The following is a 16,323-nucleotide window of genomic DNA, read 5'->3' on the forward strand; positions in this document are numbered from 1 at the left end:
TACAAAAGACATGATGTATAAAAGAAAAAAATTGATAAATGGGATTCCATCAAAATTTAGAACTTTAAATGACATCATTAAAATGAAAAGTAGTCCTTAAACAGACCATATTTACAATACATATAACTTATGACCAGAATATTTTAAGAATTCTTACAGCTCTTTAATAGACAACCCAATTAAAAAGTAGACGTAAGAACATGATAAATAGCCAGTACAGCACAAGGAAAGGTGTACAACTCTAGAATCAGAAAAATGCTAATCGGTACAATAATAAGATTGAATTATACACTCATTAGGGAGATGAAGTCAAAAGTTTTAAAAGCCTTGTCATGACTTTTTCTTTTTGTTGGATTCTCCCCCTTTAATTTGTCACGCCCAGTGGATTCATTCTGCTGGGTTTCCTGGGGTTGTGATCCTCTTCTCTTTTCCTAGGGTACTGTCTACAATTTTTTGGAGTTCTGGTTTGGTATTCATGAAGTTCCTGAGGTGCTCTTTGTCATGAAAGTATCTTACTTCACCATCAATTTTGAAAGATAGTTTTGCAGTGTACATCAATCTGGGTTGGAGACTGTTTTCCTTTAGGGCTTGCAATACATCACTCCAAGCTCTTCTTGCCTTGAGGGTTTGCATTGAGAAGTCTGCTGTGATTCTGATGGGCTTTCCTTTCTATGTGATTTGTTTCTTTTCTCTCACTGCTTGTAGAATTTTGTTCTTCTGTTGGATTTCTGGAATCCTAACTATTATATGCCTATGTGTAGATTTTTTTTGATCAAGGCTACCTGGAGTCCTATATACCTCACTTATCTGTATGTCAAGTTCTTTTCCCCTCCTTGGGAAGTTTTCTACCATCACCTCTATGAACAGTTTTTTTATGTCATCTGCACTCTCTCCTCTTTCTTCATTGACTCCAATCAGTCTTATGTTATTCTTCTTTGCATCATCTAGCAGCTGCTGGATTGATTTCTCATGTTCCTTTACAATTTTAAAGCAACTTTTCTTTTCCTGGTCGCTAATTGTAATCTTTTCTTCTATATCTGAAATTCTGCCTTCACATTGGTTCATTCTGCTATGCAGACTTTCGATGGAGTTTTTAATCTCCTGGAAATCTGTTTGCATCTGTTTTATGGATTCCATTTATTTCCTATGTTGGGATTCCATCATGTTCCTCAGATCCTCTATTTTTTTAATCTGTGTCCTCTCTAGATTTATTAATCATGTCTTGCACCATGAGCAAAATCTTTGCTGTTATCTGAGTAATTATTTCTGATTTCATTTTTCCCAGATACTCTTTTGTTGCCAGTTCAGAGAGTCCAGGTAGTTGAGTATCAGATTATTCCATCTCCTTTCCCTTTGGGATTGCTGTAGGTGATCCAGAAGTCTGTTTTTGAGACTTGTTTACATGTCTTCTCATTTCCACGGGGTGGGGGTGGGGCTGCTTCTGGTGCCTGCGCGGCTCACCTTCTTTGCCCTAGGATGTTGGGATGGCAACAGGGGAGCTTCCTTCCAGTTTCCAACTCTGAATATTTTATATTTAAGTCTATTCCTTTTTTTTTTTTTGGTCTTTGTTTTTGTATAAATGCTGGTCATGACCGACTGAAGTGATTTTATTTCTTGACCTACTAAGTGGAGTCATTACCTACTGTTTAAAAAACAATGATTTAGTGATAAATTAGGGTAAAAATATAGCAAGTATAAAAACAAATAAAAAGTTATTTTAATGATTTATTCATGAATTGATCAAAATTCAACATAGTTGAGATGGCAGAAATGAAAAAGGGAGAGTTATCATTATTTTAAAGGAAGATTTGACAAAAGCTTGATGACTGAGTATTGAGGCAAAGAAAGAAGTCAAAGATAGTACATAAACTTTAAAGATGTGTTACTATTCATTAAACTATGTGAGGAAGGGGTCTGTGTCTGGGGAATATTTTTAAGTTTGTTTCACTGAATTTGAGATAACACTGGAGTAATCATAGGGAGATGTTCAGCAGTCTTTGAAAATATATATGCTACTTTAACTCAGCGGGAAAGTAAGGGATGGAGATAAATTTGGGAAATAGAAATAATTACTTCAGGTTTCAGCATTAACACAGATTTTCCAGAACTGGATAGAAATACAGCACACCAATGCTATAACAAGACCTCAGCAAGGTCATCCTTCAGCAAACAGGGATCAGCTGGGTGGCACAGCAGGAGCAGAGAAGGAACATGAGGAACTGTGGGCATTGTATGCAATAAACTGCCTCACTGAGGATCTGAAAACTGCAAAGGAAGCGCACCCTCCCCTTAAAGAAAGAAACCCTGGCTCTTGAGGTGATGTAATCATGGCAGGTAGAGGTGTGTCCAGCTGAGGTTATCCTGCTGGAGGGGATTTGCCAGTTTCAAACCATGTTACCTATGGTATCCTATGCTGACCTGAGCAAGAGAAAAGACGTGTGATTAAATCCAGTTGTATGAATGAAGAGCTTACATAAGGCCCAGATTGCCAGATACCTTGGTAGTAGAACCAACCCTTTCTTGTAAGTTGCAGACTTGTTTGCTTTTCAGCAATAATCTAAGGGGACCTTGGAACAAACAGTGTATCTACTACCCTCATTTACAATACTGCTATGAGATGGCTTACATGCTTTTGATATCTTTTGGAATATTAGACCATTTCAAGGTCCTGAAAGAAAATACTTTCCACAAATAGTTTGTTTTTCTGGCAGAAAAAAAATCTCCCATGGGTCTTCAGGATGATTCTGAAATGCTTCAGTTTCTGCAATGATGATATTCCTACTCTTTTGAGAAAACACCTTGTCAAAAGCTGTCATACTGGAGATCAGCATCACGAATTGAGTTTGATAATACCTGTTAACAGCCTGACTAAAAAAAATCCTGCCGTACTCCATACATTCTAGTCCGTTCACTTAACACTCACACTGTCTTGAGATTTCGAATACAGTGACAGTGTATATTTTCTTAAATTTATTCATATTCACTTTTAAAACAGCTGTGCCAAAAAATCCAAAGTACTTTTGGTATCATGTTGTGTATGGGTGTGTTTGTATGTCTGGATGCAGAGCTCTGAAGAAAACTCTAGAACAAGTTGGTAGGCAGCACTCTAAAGAATTCTACAAGCTCTGATTTGGAAGAATGGGTTCAAAGGTCATCTGGTCTTCCAGCCACCACAACTTTGGGCCTTTGCTAAAAGAAAACGAAGAGATTTTGTATGTAGTTGGTGAAATTGAATGTTTTCCAGTCAGACTGAAATACGTATTAGTGATACCGCAGGACACAGCTTCTGTTATAGTCTTGGTTTTATGGCCTACTCTCTAGATTGCCAGAAAATTCTCTTCAGTGTATAATGATTTTCTTCATAGGCCTTACAATTAGCTAACAGTGAGTTCCTGGAGTCCTAAGAAAATCCTTGGGCTCTCAGAATATCTAGGTCCCAAAGATCAACCATCTGGCAAACTGCTTACCTGGTGATAGGACAGATTGCGCTGGCATCTGCCCTGCCCCAGTCTGTGGGCTGGCTGCAGCGGGTGTTCAGGGAAAGCTGTTGGCATAAAATAACAGTGAGTTTATGGGATGCTCACTAGGAGCCAGGCACAGTTATGCAGTTTACCTGGTAGAACCCATTTGATCCCCCAGTAATCTCTGAGAACCTATTATTATTTCAACTTTCAGGTGGAAAAGGAAGGTACAGATCGGGAAACTCGCTTGATCTGGGTTGCCAAGCTAGTGGAGAAGACAGGTTTAGATTCAAGTATTCAGGAAGTCTAGCTCCAGATTTTGGATTTTTAACTAATCTCTCCTCAAAGCTGCTTCTTAGGCTACCCGAAGACCCAAATTCAATGTCAGCATGCAAGCAGATCTCTCTAGCATGAGCTTCAGGCATGAAATGTCCAGTGCTTAGCATGGCTTCAGAGGATGTCTGAGCATGCACAGAATGAGGATGGATGGTCTAGTTTTACCTACAGCGTTTGTGGTGTGTTTTAACTCAGTGTGACTCTCCTGTGTCATTTCAGGACATGATCATTTCTGGGCTACAGCCTGAAACTTCCTACTCCCTCACCGTCACAGCCTACACCACGAAAGGCGACGGTGCTCGCAGCAAACCCAAACTGGTGTCCACCACTGGGGCAGGTAATCCTGTCTGTGTGTATTTGAGCCTTGAACTAACTGGTACTAACGTTCTAAGTGGAATGAGTGGATTCTGTTATTCTTTTATTATGATAAAATCAGAGGAAAGAAGCACACATTATGGTCAACTTTTATAATTTTTTTTCTTAGTTCAGGAGAAAAAAAATACAAATACACGCTTTATCTAAATTATTCCATCAGACAAGCAGCAAATACTTTTTAAATGCCTAGCATGTGTCTGGCACCATTACCATAAACATAATCAGCTCCCATGCAGTTCATTTTCTGCCCTAGACTATTTAGTCAGTAAACAAATGTGTATATAATAAACGGGTTATGATAAGATGAAAAGTGAAGGTATATAGGCATAATAAGTATCAGAAACCCCTTCTGGGCTAAGATCTTATAGAGGATGGGTATTTAAACTGAGATTTAAATGGGAAGGAGCTCTGAACATGAAAGTCCAGAAAGAAGCATCTAGGCAGCGAAGTCACTAATGACTTCAATCTTCCCCAACAACTAGCCCTTTCTTAGAGGAGCTGCCATCTTGAATTTGTTCCTCACTTTGTTTTATTGTTATCACTTTCTCCTCCTTCCCCTCTGCCCTGAGGATTCTGAAGAAGGCAAACTATGGGGAACAGGAAAGAAAATGAAGAATTTTGAGAAAGCTGACTAATATAAAATTGCCCCTTTCTGACAAAACCTCTTCTGTGCTCTGTAGATTTATTCTGTTTGGCCACATTAGAAGCCAGCATGAAGGAAGATCTGGCATTGTAAAACCAATAAATTAAGAGATAATTACAAAGGGATTTTCCTCCAGTCCCTTCATATAGAAATTTCCCATGGAACATTTAAGCTATGATTTGATTTACTCCTCCCGAATCACTTCTCACACAACTTTTAAGGAACACACCTCTGTGTAACGCCATAAAGCAAAGAGCAGCTGTGATGTTGATTACCCTCCTGGGTGCCATGCTCACTGCCAAATTTGTCTAAATGTCATAAGATTTGCCTTGCTTGTGTCCTACCACCTGGAACTGCCTCAAGCAGCAGGATTGCAGATGGCAAATATTCTAAGCAGAGCCTTACAGGCTGTGTATTCTTTGTTTTCTAGAGAATATTATAGTATTGAACTAATTTGACTTCCTGATTAGGAAATCCATTTTCATTGAGGGGCATGATGGTAAATGACCATGTCAAGCTCCTGAAATTGTATCTAAAATTGAGGCCAATAGATTTCTTTCACCTACTTTCACAGCTGTATGAAAAGTCTTACACGAAACACCAAACTCCTATTGTCTATAACGTGGTCCTAGAATGTGGAGGAGAAAGTTGAGAATTTATAGCTAAGGTTTATGAATCGTTGATTAAGAAACTGCCTTATCCAGTTCAATGTCATTTAAACTAGGTTGTCACTCTTTAGTCACAATGCAAAATATTTCTTAGAAATGTGCATTTTATTCATAGATAGAATTCTTGTGAAATTTTAATTCACAGTTTCAGGTCTTTCTTAATCAACAGTCTTGGATGTTGGGATAAGAAATGCTTATAATTTAGATGCCTAAATTTGCTTTAACATTACTGAGCCTGGGATGAAAGCGAGACCAACAGATTTTATCATCCCTTCAAGAGAAAAGCTCTCAATTTCCTTTCCTGGCAACGTATCCATTGTCAGAACTCCCTATCATGGTTTATCCTTATAAAATTAGCGACCATATTAATTTGTTTTGTTTTGTAGGCTGTCACAAAAATATCCTCATGTATTTGTATGGCTGAAAAATAAAGAATTCTCATGAAATTTTACTTTTACACTACAATTACTGGTTATAGAATAAAATTGTCTATTATACATTTTTATCAAGGATCTGTAACCAGTCATACCTTTGAAACAAAAGTTCTGCTTATAAGATTTATGGTTGTAAGATTTATGTAACCTGAGGGATGCTTTTGAATGAAGTATTGGCTTTTATGTTTCAATGATTCTGACATGTTTGTAGTTTCTCTGTTAATATTCCCATTGTTCTGTATCATAACAGTTAGTCTACTGCCTGAGGCCTTGATGTTTAAGTTAACCAGAAAGAAATCATTGGTGTGACATTTTCTCTGTATTTTACATGAATTTCAGTACTTTACTGAACATATATATATATATATATATATATATATATATATATATATATATATATATTTTTTTTTTTTTTTTTTTTTTTTGGTACCGGGGATCGAACTCAGGACCTTGTTCCTGCAAGGCAGGCAGCAGAACCACTGAACTAAATCCTTGACCCTGAACAGATATATTTAAGGATGATCAAAAGATGGCAGTGATGTGGAGAATTTGGAAATAGTAGGGTGGGACCAGTCCCTGCTTGCTGCTGCTTTGTCTTCAGAGGCATTGTAACTGAGGGTTTTGTTTCCTCCCAGAGATTGTTATTGTGAAATAGTTAGGGTTAACTGCACCTGTACACCATTTATGAAGCCCTAAAAGGCTTTTAGGGGGGAAGAAAGTAATAAGAGGAATTAAAGAGTTTTTTCTTCACCACAGCAAAAGTAAAATAAAAACCTAAAGCGAAGAAGAATTTCTGTGCTGATATAAATTAGTGTGAGCTTATTCACCTTGCTGCTGCATCTGTTCTGTTTCCCCACCATGTTTATTAAGACAGTGCTAATGCTGACTAAGAAGCCCCTCTGAGAGTTTATTGAAGTCTTCCATCCTTCCAGCTCTCATCAGCTCAGCTGTTGGTATAACCTTTAGAAATAGCCCACACAACCACCCTAGTGGCATTAGAAACCTTGAGCAAGACTTCCTGTGTAGCACCATCTCTTCTGCTTCTTCATTCTCCTAACTAGGGAATTAGATGGCATAGCCCCCTGCTATATGGTCTGTATTTTCCCACTCAAATGCCTGTGTGCCAGAGTATACGATGCTGTAGAATGAGAATAGTTAGGTGTCTCATACCTACAGTTTCTGGAAGCCCCAAATTGAATGGTTCTATTGGTATTACATGAGCTTCTGGAGAATACTTTTTTAAACATATGTGGAATGCTGGAGAATTCTCCTAATTCCTTTTCCTTGTTCCCTTGGTAAAATATCAACTCATCAGAGCCCTAACCCCTCATTGAAGCTGCATGTATTATTTCTATAATGCATACATTTATGAAGATTTAAGGTGTCTTCATGTGGCCAGCCCCTCCTGAGGGGGTGTTGGAAGTTCCTTTTCTAGCTGCCACCATCTTCACTTCTTTACTAAATCCTACACTCGAACTGCCTGGTGCTTCCAGGCTGGTCATCTCATGGATTTCAGGCTCAGTTAGACTGCTTCCTGGGCAAGGAGTAGTAGCATGCTTCTGGCAATGGAGACAAGATTGAGATGCTCCTGGCACCACAATGGAAGCCAGTAGGTCCGAGCTGTGCTATGACTTGTAGAACATCAGTCTCAAGATTTCACGCGAACAATCTGTTATGTCCCAGTATACCAGCATTGAAAACAATGTACATTTCTCCATTCTAACTTTGACTCCCACTGAAGAACAGATGAACATTTTCACAGAGTTAGTTGTTTTTTTTTTCCTTAGAATTCACTGGCAAATACATTTCTTCAGATTTGTACCTTACCAGTACTGTATTCTAAAGTGAAACTGCAGAAAAAATCTCACAACTAAGAAATATTAGAGTATAATTTACATCTGTGGTTTTTATCAATATATTCAAAGTACTTTTATTTATCCTAGCTTTGCATGCTTCTTAGCAAGAGAAGCTGTGCAGTGTACATACCATTATGCAGTTCCTTGCAGCCAGAATTTTGGAAAATTTTAATAAAATTTAATAAAATCCATTATCTCTGTTGAATGGGAGACTTAAATAGTTACGTTTCTACCCCATAGTGTCAATTAAATATCTTTGTTGAAAGATAATATTTTCTGCCAACCACCCCATTTCACCATAGATATTTCTTGGCACAGACTCCAGTGTTTCCTTCTTATCACATTACTCTTATTTTAATAGGGGAGTGGCGGAAGTGCTGTGTGTGCATGGAAATTATTGGAGTCTGCCCATGTCTACCTTAAAGTGCCACATAAAACTAAAAAGATAGTATATATATTTGAAATAAATTATGAAGAAAATTTTAAAATAAAGATAAATTAACCTCTCTAAAAATGACATATGAGTTTGATTTAAAAAATAAAAATAAATCAAGTACATTCCAATTTATGAATAGGCTGTGCTGTGAGAATTTTCTAGTTGACTGTTATGGCTGAATGTCTTTTCCCTGAGAAACAGTGAATAAATAATGATTTTGTTCCTGGGCTCACCTTTAACACTGTCTTTATAATTGCTACTGCAAACTTCAGGAGCTGTTTTTTCATACACTGTAGGTTAGCTGAGTTATATAAACTTAGTATGAATATACTCATATAAGCCTACTATGAATGTGCCTAGCACAGGAACCAAGACTTGCTCCATTGCTTAAGGATGAGAAATATCTTAAAGAATGTGTCATTGGACAGAACCCATCTCCTTTTGGGCTGCAACTTTCTGATACATAAAATGAAGAAGATAAACAGATAGTGCATGAGATTGACATTTATATATTACCTCTTCATGTTTCCATTGTTTTTTAAAAATCTTTTTGCTTCTCTCCTTTTGTACTATCTGTCATCTTCTTTCAATGAATTTGGTTTAGTTTTGATTGCAGTTATATTTTCTTCTCTTTCCCCATTTTTAGACAAATTCCTGAAGAAAACCAGTGGTTTTGTCAATATCTTTCTGTATGTACTCCAGGAATAAATTAGTCTCCTTTAAAATTTATATGTTAGAGTAGATTAGACCTCTTTATCTACCTCACTTAACTTTAAAATAAATAAATTCTGTACTTAGGGAACTAATTCCTCACCACAAGAAGCTTGCCACGGTATTCTCAATGGTAACAATTGTGATTAATACTAGCAGACTACAGGAAACATAGTTTTATACTCTTGTTTTCTTATCTTGTAAGTAAACTGGCCTGGGTAAGGGTTTAGGCTCTGGGTTCAGAGCTGGATGTGTTCAGTAGCTCTCTCCCTTGTACTCACCTCTACAGTAACGAAAGTGTGGGCATCCACACTGGCTGGTCTCACTGCCCCATCCTCTGTGCTTAGTTCCAGGCAAACCCCGGCTTGTGATCAACCATACTCAGATGAACACTGCTCTCATTCAGTGGCACGCCCCTGCGGACACATTTGGACCCCTTCAGGGCTATCGCCTAAAATTTGGCCGCAAGGATATGGAGCCATTCACGACTCTTGAGTTCTCTGAAAAAGAAGATCATTTCACAGCTACAGACATCCACAAAGGAGCATCATACATCTTCAGGCTCTCGGCCAGAAACAAAGTGGGCTTTGGGGAGGAGATGGTGAAAGAAATTTCTGTTCCCGAAGAAGTTCCAACCGGATTCCCTCAAAACCTCCACTCGGAAGGCACTGCATCAGCCTCCGTTCAGTTATCTTGGCAGCCACCAGTCCTGGCAGAGAGAAATGGCGTCATCACCAAGTATACCCTTCTGTACAGGGATATCAACACTCCCCTTCTGCCAGTGGAGCAGCTTATTGTTCCAGCTGACACCTCCACGACACTCACTGGCTTAAAACCAGATACCACATATGATGTAAAAGTACGTGCTCACACGAGCAAAGGGCCCGGGCCATATAGTCCCAGTGTCCAGTTCAGGACACTGCCTGTGGATCAAGGTAGGATTTGTCTGCTTGTGGCCTTCCTCCTTTAAAGGAATATCAGTCTTTGGAAATCAGTATTTGCAACCTATAAATAACTGATCGTCCCATTCATATTAATAGATTCAGCAAAAACCAAAAGGTAACGTATGTAAAACTTAATACATTTTGGATGCATTAGATTTCACTTGTAGAATGCCAAGCAAGTCTGGCCGACAGCACCCCAATGTCATCAGGTAAGGAAAACACAATGTAGTTGGATGAATTGGAGAGGAAGGAGAGATCTTTATGAGAATGAGTATTAAAATCAATGCTCTACACAGGTAGGCAAATCACTGTGATCAATGTAGACAGCGTCTAGTGTAAGCCCTATGATCCGTGGTGAAAAGGACAGGTCCGATGTCTTTAGGAATAGTTTAAATACACTGTTTTTCCTTTTCCAGCAGTGTTCGCAAAAAATTTTCATGTCAAAGCAGTAATGAAGACATCAGTGTTACTGTCTTGGGAGATTCCAGAGAATTATAATTCTGCCATGCCTTTCAAAGTAAGTTGTTTTATATCATGGGTAAAAAGTGGAAAGGGCATTTCCTCAGGGTAAGTTATTTGTAACTCTTGCAGACTAATTTGATTTGGGCATCTACTTGTTGTTTGCATTTGTGACTTTTGTGTAGGAGACTGAGTCTGGTTCTTTGGCATGCTTTTCCACCCTAATGGAGGCAGGAGCTGTACCCCAGGGCTGACATTACATGTAGAGGACTTGAACATTTTACATCCTAGTGCCTTTCCACCAGAGAATGAAATTCACGTGATTACTACCTTTTATAAAAACACAGGATTCTGGGAGTTCTTGAATTTGTTTATTCGTCTGAATTCTTGGCACTTTATAAACTCTGCTTTACCATTGATACAGATAGAGAAAAATTAGCAAGACATACATGTTTGTGAACGAGGAGGAAAGTATTTTGGAATGTAAGAATATACTTAGAATATGATTGAAACCTTTAGAAAAATGATATGGATAGTATGTTGAAAACTTTGAGCATTTGTGTACACATTCCATTCAGATAACACACAGGTAAGACATTTCAAAGTTAGTGCGTTTTTCTTCATTGTATATTTTGATAGCAACATTATATCATTATATTGTAAGAATTGGTAGGAAAATTGATGTAATCTCCTCAATTTTAAATACTTAGGGGCTCAGGAATCACCCAGACTTAGAATTCACCTGACCTAGATTTTCTAGCACTGAGTCAGCATTTGCTTAGATGATACACTTCGCTTCTCAGGTAACCAAACTTTTCTAATGGGTTGTATCTCTTTAGATTCTTTACGATGATGGAAAAATGGTGGAAGAAGTGGATGGCCGTGCCACACAGAAGTTAATTGTCAACCTGAAGCCAGAGAAGTCCTACTCGTTTGTGCTGACAAATCGCGGAAACAGTGCTGGTGGGCTGCAGCACAGGGTGACGGCAAAGACTGCACCGGATGTTCTCCGCACCAAGCCCACCTTCATCGGAAAGACCAACTTGGATGGCATGATCACTGTGCAACTGCCTGAAGTTCCTGCAAATGAAAATATAAAGTAAGTTGTCAGCCAGGCAAGGCGTACGGGCAAGAGTTGCATGTAGATAAGAACAGTGCTGCCTACTCTACTCTTTTGCTGTCATCGTGAAAACCAAAGACAAGAATGGAGTATTGATATATTTTTATACCAGCAAAACTCTGACTTGTATATTTATTCTGCAGTTCTCAGAATTTCTCTTGAAAAGTGAAAGATATTTTTCATACCACTTTATTAAAGTGTAATTGATATGTAAAATGTCATACATGTTTAATGTATAGAACTCATAGGTTTGGTGATAAGTACTCACCCATGAAACTATCATCAAGGCCATAGACATAGCAGATATATTGTTAATCAACCACCAGAATGTCAGGCAGTATTTCAGGGCTCCATGGAGAGAAGCAGCCTTTCTCACTGCACTTACACAATGGAGTTAATTGGAGAATTTGGATGAGAGTCAGTCACAGTCAAGTCCTGTGATAGATAAGACTAGATAAGAAAGAAGGCCATGGGTAGAGCTCACCCAGGCTAGGCCTTCAGCCTGGGGGTCCTGGAGAAAGCAACATCTAAATTGGGGCTCAAAAAAAGTTACGCAGCGATGCGGAGGGGAGAGAACTGTTCCTACAGAGAACATCGCAGAGACGAGAGAGATGAGCATTTGTTCCCTGTTACACCTCTTATTCATCTATTAGAACTCTTCAGCTCGTATCCAACAAGTGTTATTCTGTATGCCCTCTATTTCCAGTGCTGTATCAGGAAATAGAGAGATGATTGAGGTAAACGCCTACCTTAGAGTAGAACAGATATAGAAAACAGATAATGTGAATATGATGGGGTGAGCACTTCCAGATACCACAGAAATGTAAATACTGCCTTTTAGCTGAACATGGATGTCAGGAGAGGAACCCTGAAGAAGCTGAGGTCTAATCCAAGTCTTGAAGGATGAGAAAAATTTAGAAAAGGTGAAAGCATTGTAAATAATGAAAGAACAGGAAAAAGATATTCAATGCATTATACAAAAAACCCCTGCCTATTTAAGGACAGAATAGTTGAACAATGAAAATAGTGTATTCATGAGCATTACTATTAATTGAGCTTTCATGACGTTATATACAAAGTGATCTATAGAAGCCAATGACCAAACTGTCTTCTAACATGCCTTACCCTGTCCTAGGAATGGGCATTTTTAGGCCACTGGTGCTAGAGTTTAGTTTCATGTTCTAACTTCTGAATGAATTGAGAAAATTACAAAATGTATTCTCTCATTAAGTTGTTTAAGCTTATTCAGTTTTTCTCTATGTATGAATGTTTATTCTCCTACATTTGAAATAGTCAGAGAAAGGGGATAAAACTGTGGTGATAGAGAGAAGAGACAATTACAAAACAGAAAAAAAAAAAAGCAAACTATCATGACAAAAAATTTATTTCCTGGAAATTAACTTAAGTTTCCCAAAATAGTGTTATAGCTTTCTGGTGAGACAAAAGACCAAACTAGAAAAGTACTTGAGTGAGAAAAGCATCAGAACCATAGCAAATAAAAAGCAAGGAGTTACTAAAATAATATATATATGTATATATTTCTTAATAACATATATGAGTAAATATATAAATAATTTTTGTGCACTGGGCTTCTTAAAAGGGCAGTAGCACAGTTACCCATCATGTTTTTGGGTTGACTCATGGGGCCAGATCAAGTAATTGGAAGAAGCTTTGAATGTGCCGTGCCATCATGTGCCGTTGGCAGTGGTTAGAAAGCTCAGAGATTAGAAGTGTTTGTGGCCTCTTGTTCTGTATTCTTTGGGAGAAGTGAAGAAAGGAAGCAGAACCTGGGGGCAAGTTGCTAACTTGCTTAGATGAAAACTATCCAGAAAAAAACACTTCCTACTTGTTTCCTAGCACAGTGTAATTTTGGCTATTGAAGACTCTGGTTTACTACCAGAAACTACACTTTTCTCATCTCAACCACGTTAACTCTGAGGTGCTCTCCCTCCAAATCCTTACCACCTAAAAACAAAATGGTTTCTTAGAAATTCAGTGAAGACATGGTTCCTTGCTTCTATATTCTTTATGTTTGGTTCCTGTATTTATTGTCTTATGTAGAGAAGCAGAGATCTCTCCCCCAAAAAGGTTAAATTCTTTCTGAAACAATCCTAAGGGTGGGACAGTTTCTGGTACCAGGAATTCTAGGTGCTTCAACCTTTATTGTTTGAATAGATTTAGTGGGCAAAATGCTGGTCACAAAAGCTACCAATGCACCATTCTTCAGAGGTAAGTGGTGCTGATCCAGCTTCTCTGGCTTTATAAAGCAGCATTTTACTCTGGGTGGTTAGGAAACAAAAAATGTATCATACTGTTTGTATGAGAAAAGCTACTAGAAGGTACCCTGTAAATTACTTTCATAGCAACCATTTTATGCTTAGTAAAGTGGAAATGAAGGAGAGTGTTTTATGAAATTTTAAATTTCTCAGCTTGTATTGACTTTAAGGGGTCTAATTTTAATTCTCTTGTAAGAAGTTATTTGTGGGACTGCGGCTTGCATTATGGCTTTATAAAATTAATGTAACACTATTAGCTGTTTAGTGAGGAATAATTTATCACATTTGTTAAAAATATTAAATTTATATAGTATTTTACAATTACTGAGGGTATGTGAATTCTCCATTTAAACCTCATAATAACCCCATGAGGCAGGTACTCTTTCCATTGCCTGTTGAATACAGTGAGGCCAGTGATACTAAGCTTCTTGGCCAAGATCATGTGTTGATATTAATAATAGTTAATACTAGTAGAAGTTCTACTAGATGCTATTTAAAGGTCGTGACACTCCTTACCTAATTTCATGCTTTAAAAAGCTTCTTCCTCATTGGATAGCTCATTGTGAGGGGGCCTGATTTGCTTTAGACACAAATATCAGCATCAGAAAGAAAGGACTTGAACCTGTGCATTCCAGCTGCAGATTCACATCATAACTTGCGGCCCCGCTTCTGTTACCATAGATTTATAGTCAAACCAGGGTCCCTGCCACACCCTGTGCAAAGTACTTCCCAACCAGTTAAGAGCTCCCTCAGAAGCAAGCAGAGCAGGGCTGCCCAGAAAACCTGCTCAGCACAGAGGCAAAGATGAGAGGAAAGCAGGTTAGGCATCAACTGTGATACATTGGGAGGTTGCCAGGAGATATCAGAGTGGAGATTAAGGGGAATGCATCCCACTGGTCAGCACTCTCACTCCACCTTTGTACAGATGAGGAAAGTATGTCTTAACAGCAAAGTTACTTGGCTGATACCTCATAGCTAAAAAAGATTCAATGCCTTTAATATAAACATAGAAACTGGAAAGATCATTCAACCTGTTATGGTTTTTCTATCATGAATTAATTTGATTTCAACAATATATACCCAGATGACCATAGAAAAAAATTATACAAGGATTGACATTTATCATTAAACTGAGAGCAGATTTTGACCTCACAGTTAAATAATGCTAAGACAGACTTCTAATTCAAAAAGCCTGGCAGAATTTGAAGTGTGACTGCTGCAAAGACCAGAGCTTGCCTTCTCATATAATTATATGGAGCTGGGCCCCTTGCTGATAACATATTAAATGAAATTAGTAAAACTTTACTTAATATAATTAAAATTCTGAAGGTTAGATTTAACTTACCTAATTAAATGTAACATACTGGGAAAACACAGCTAACTTTATAAGTAGTCTTGGGCTTTGTAGATATATTGATTCTGAGGTTATTTTTCTATTAGTTTAATAGTAAAAGTCTATATTGAAAAACGAATTTGGAGTCTAAACTCCAAGCTTGAGACAGACAAGCAAAGTGGATGTACCCTTAATTTTACCTACATATAAAGCTGATGTAGCTCCAAAAGCATTTTTTTCCATTTCAAATGAGTTCTTTTACTCCATATGATTTGGTTGATATGAATTTATAGGGCACATATCAACTCCCAACTTTACTTTTCCTATCTGAATCACTCTATCTTCCTTAACATCTGTAAGATCAGAGCAAGAATTATGTGTACATTGGTAAAGAAAAATCTTTGCGTAGCAAAGAGTTATATTTTCTATAAAATCTATTTAAGGGTGTCATTTAGAAAGGAGAAAAAGATTGATAAAACTGAGAGCTGGAAATTCTGCTGGAGAAGGACCCCCAAACATTTCAACCACCTGACTTAAGAGAGACATGTCCCTGAGAATCACAGACTGCACCCGCTTCCATTTCTCAGTGAAAAAATAACTCACTGACAAAATGGTAAAGTTAAGCTAATTTTGAGAAGATTGTATGTTTATCTGCTATAGTCGTGGGTTTTCTAAATATACAAGCATGTCTTAAGCAGTATAAGAAAATTTTATACTGAAATACAGTCTATTTGAGATCATGTAATAGGGATAATTGATCTAATCAGTCAGGAAAAGCTCCATTTAGAAACTAATAAGTGAAGTAATATTTGAGGAAAAAGAAGCATCAACTTAAGGGAGTAACAGAAGTTTTGAGGAAGGTAAGGCAGAACGATCAATGGTTTGAAGACAGAATGGATCAGGATCATTTCAAAATACCAAAAGCTAATCAAGGCATAGCTCAGATGTTGTGGACCCAAGGATTCAGCTGGGTGTTGAAATATGTTTCAGTTTTAATCTGAAGCGTATTGAGGCTCGTTTGAAATACCTTAAAAAGTAGAAATAGCACAGTCAGTTTTATATTGTAAAATAAAAATTTCAGAGACTAGACTGGAAAAGGCTGAAGTCAATGGAGAAAGTCAGGAGACTGTTGCCCGGGCATGAGAAGATGCAGTGAGACCAGAGGTGTGGCGGTGGAGACGGAGAGAGGGAAGGGCACTGGAGAGAGTTTGGAAGAGAGAGCCCAGGTGTTAGATTGGACATGAGGTGTGAAGGCAGAAAAGCACACCATC

General features: G+C 38.0%; 1 protein-coding gene across 25 annotated transcripts in view; it reads left to right on the plus strand.

Moving 5' to 3' along the window:
• Window positions 1-16,323, plus strand: part of Ptprd (protein tyrosine phosphatase receptor type D) — a 403,506-nt gene that overhangs the window by 243,081 nt on the left and 144,102 nt on the right. For 12 of the 25 annotated variants that reach the window (XM_087183457.1, XM_021252829.2, XM_087183441.1 and 9 more), the window contains 4 exons: window positions 4,017-4,134; window positions 9,268-9,855; window positions 10,281-10,381; window positions 11,163-11,422. In XM_087183457.1, coding sequence (XP_087039583.1) covers window positions 4,017-4,134; window positions 9,268-9,855; window positions 10,281-10,381; window positions 11,163-11,422 — 1,067 coding nt within the window. The remainder of the gene's footprint in view (window positions 1-4,016; window positions 4,135-9,267; window positions 9,856-10,280; window positions 10,382-11,162; window positions 11,423-16,323) is intronic. The other 13 variants (XM_087183442.1, XM_087183447.1, XM_087183444.1 and 10 more) reach the window with 3 other exon arrangements.

Source organism: Heterocephalus glaber, unplaced genomic scaffold, assembly GCF_053883595.1.
Source record: "Heterocephalus glaber isolate CG9 unplaced genomic scaffold, H.glaber_assembly_v1.0 deba00001481, whole genome shotgun sequence".
NCBI classification, from domain to species: Eukaryota; Metazoa; Chordata; class Mammalia; order Rodentia; family Bathyergidae; genus Heterocephalus; species Heterocephalus glaber.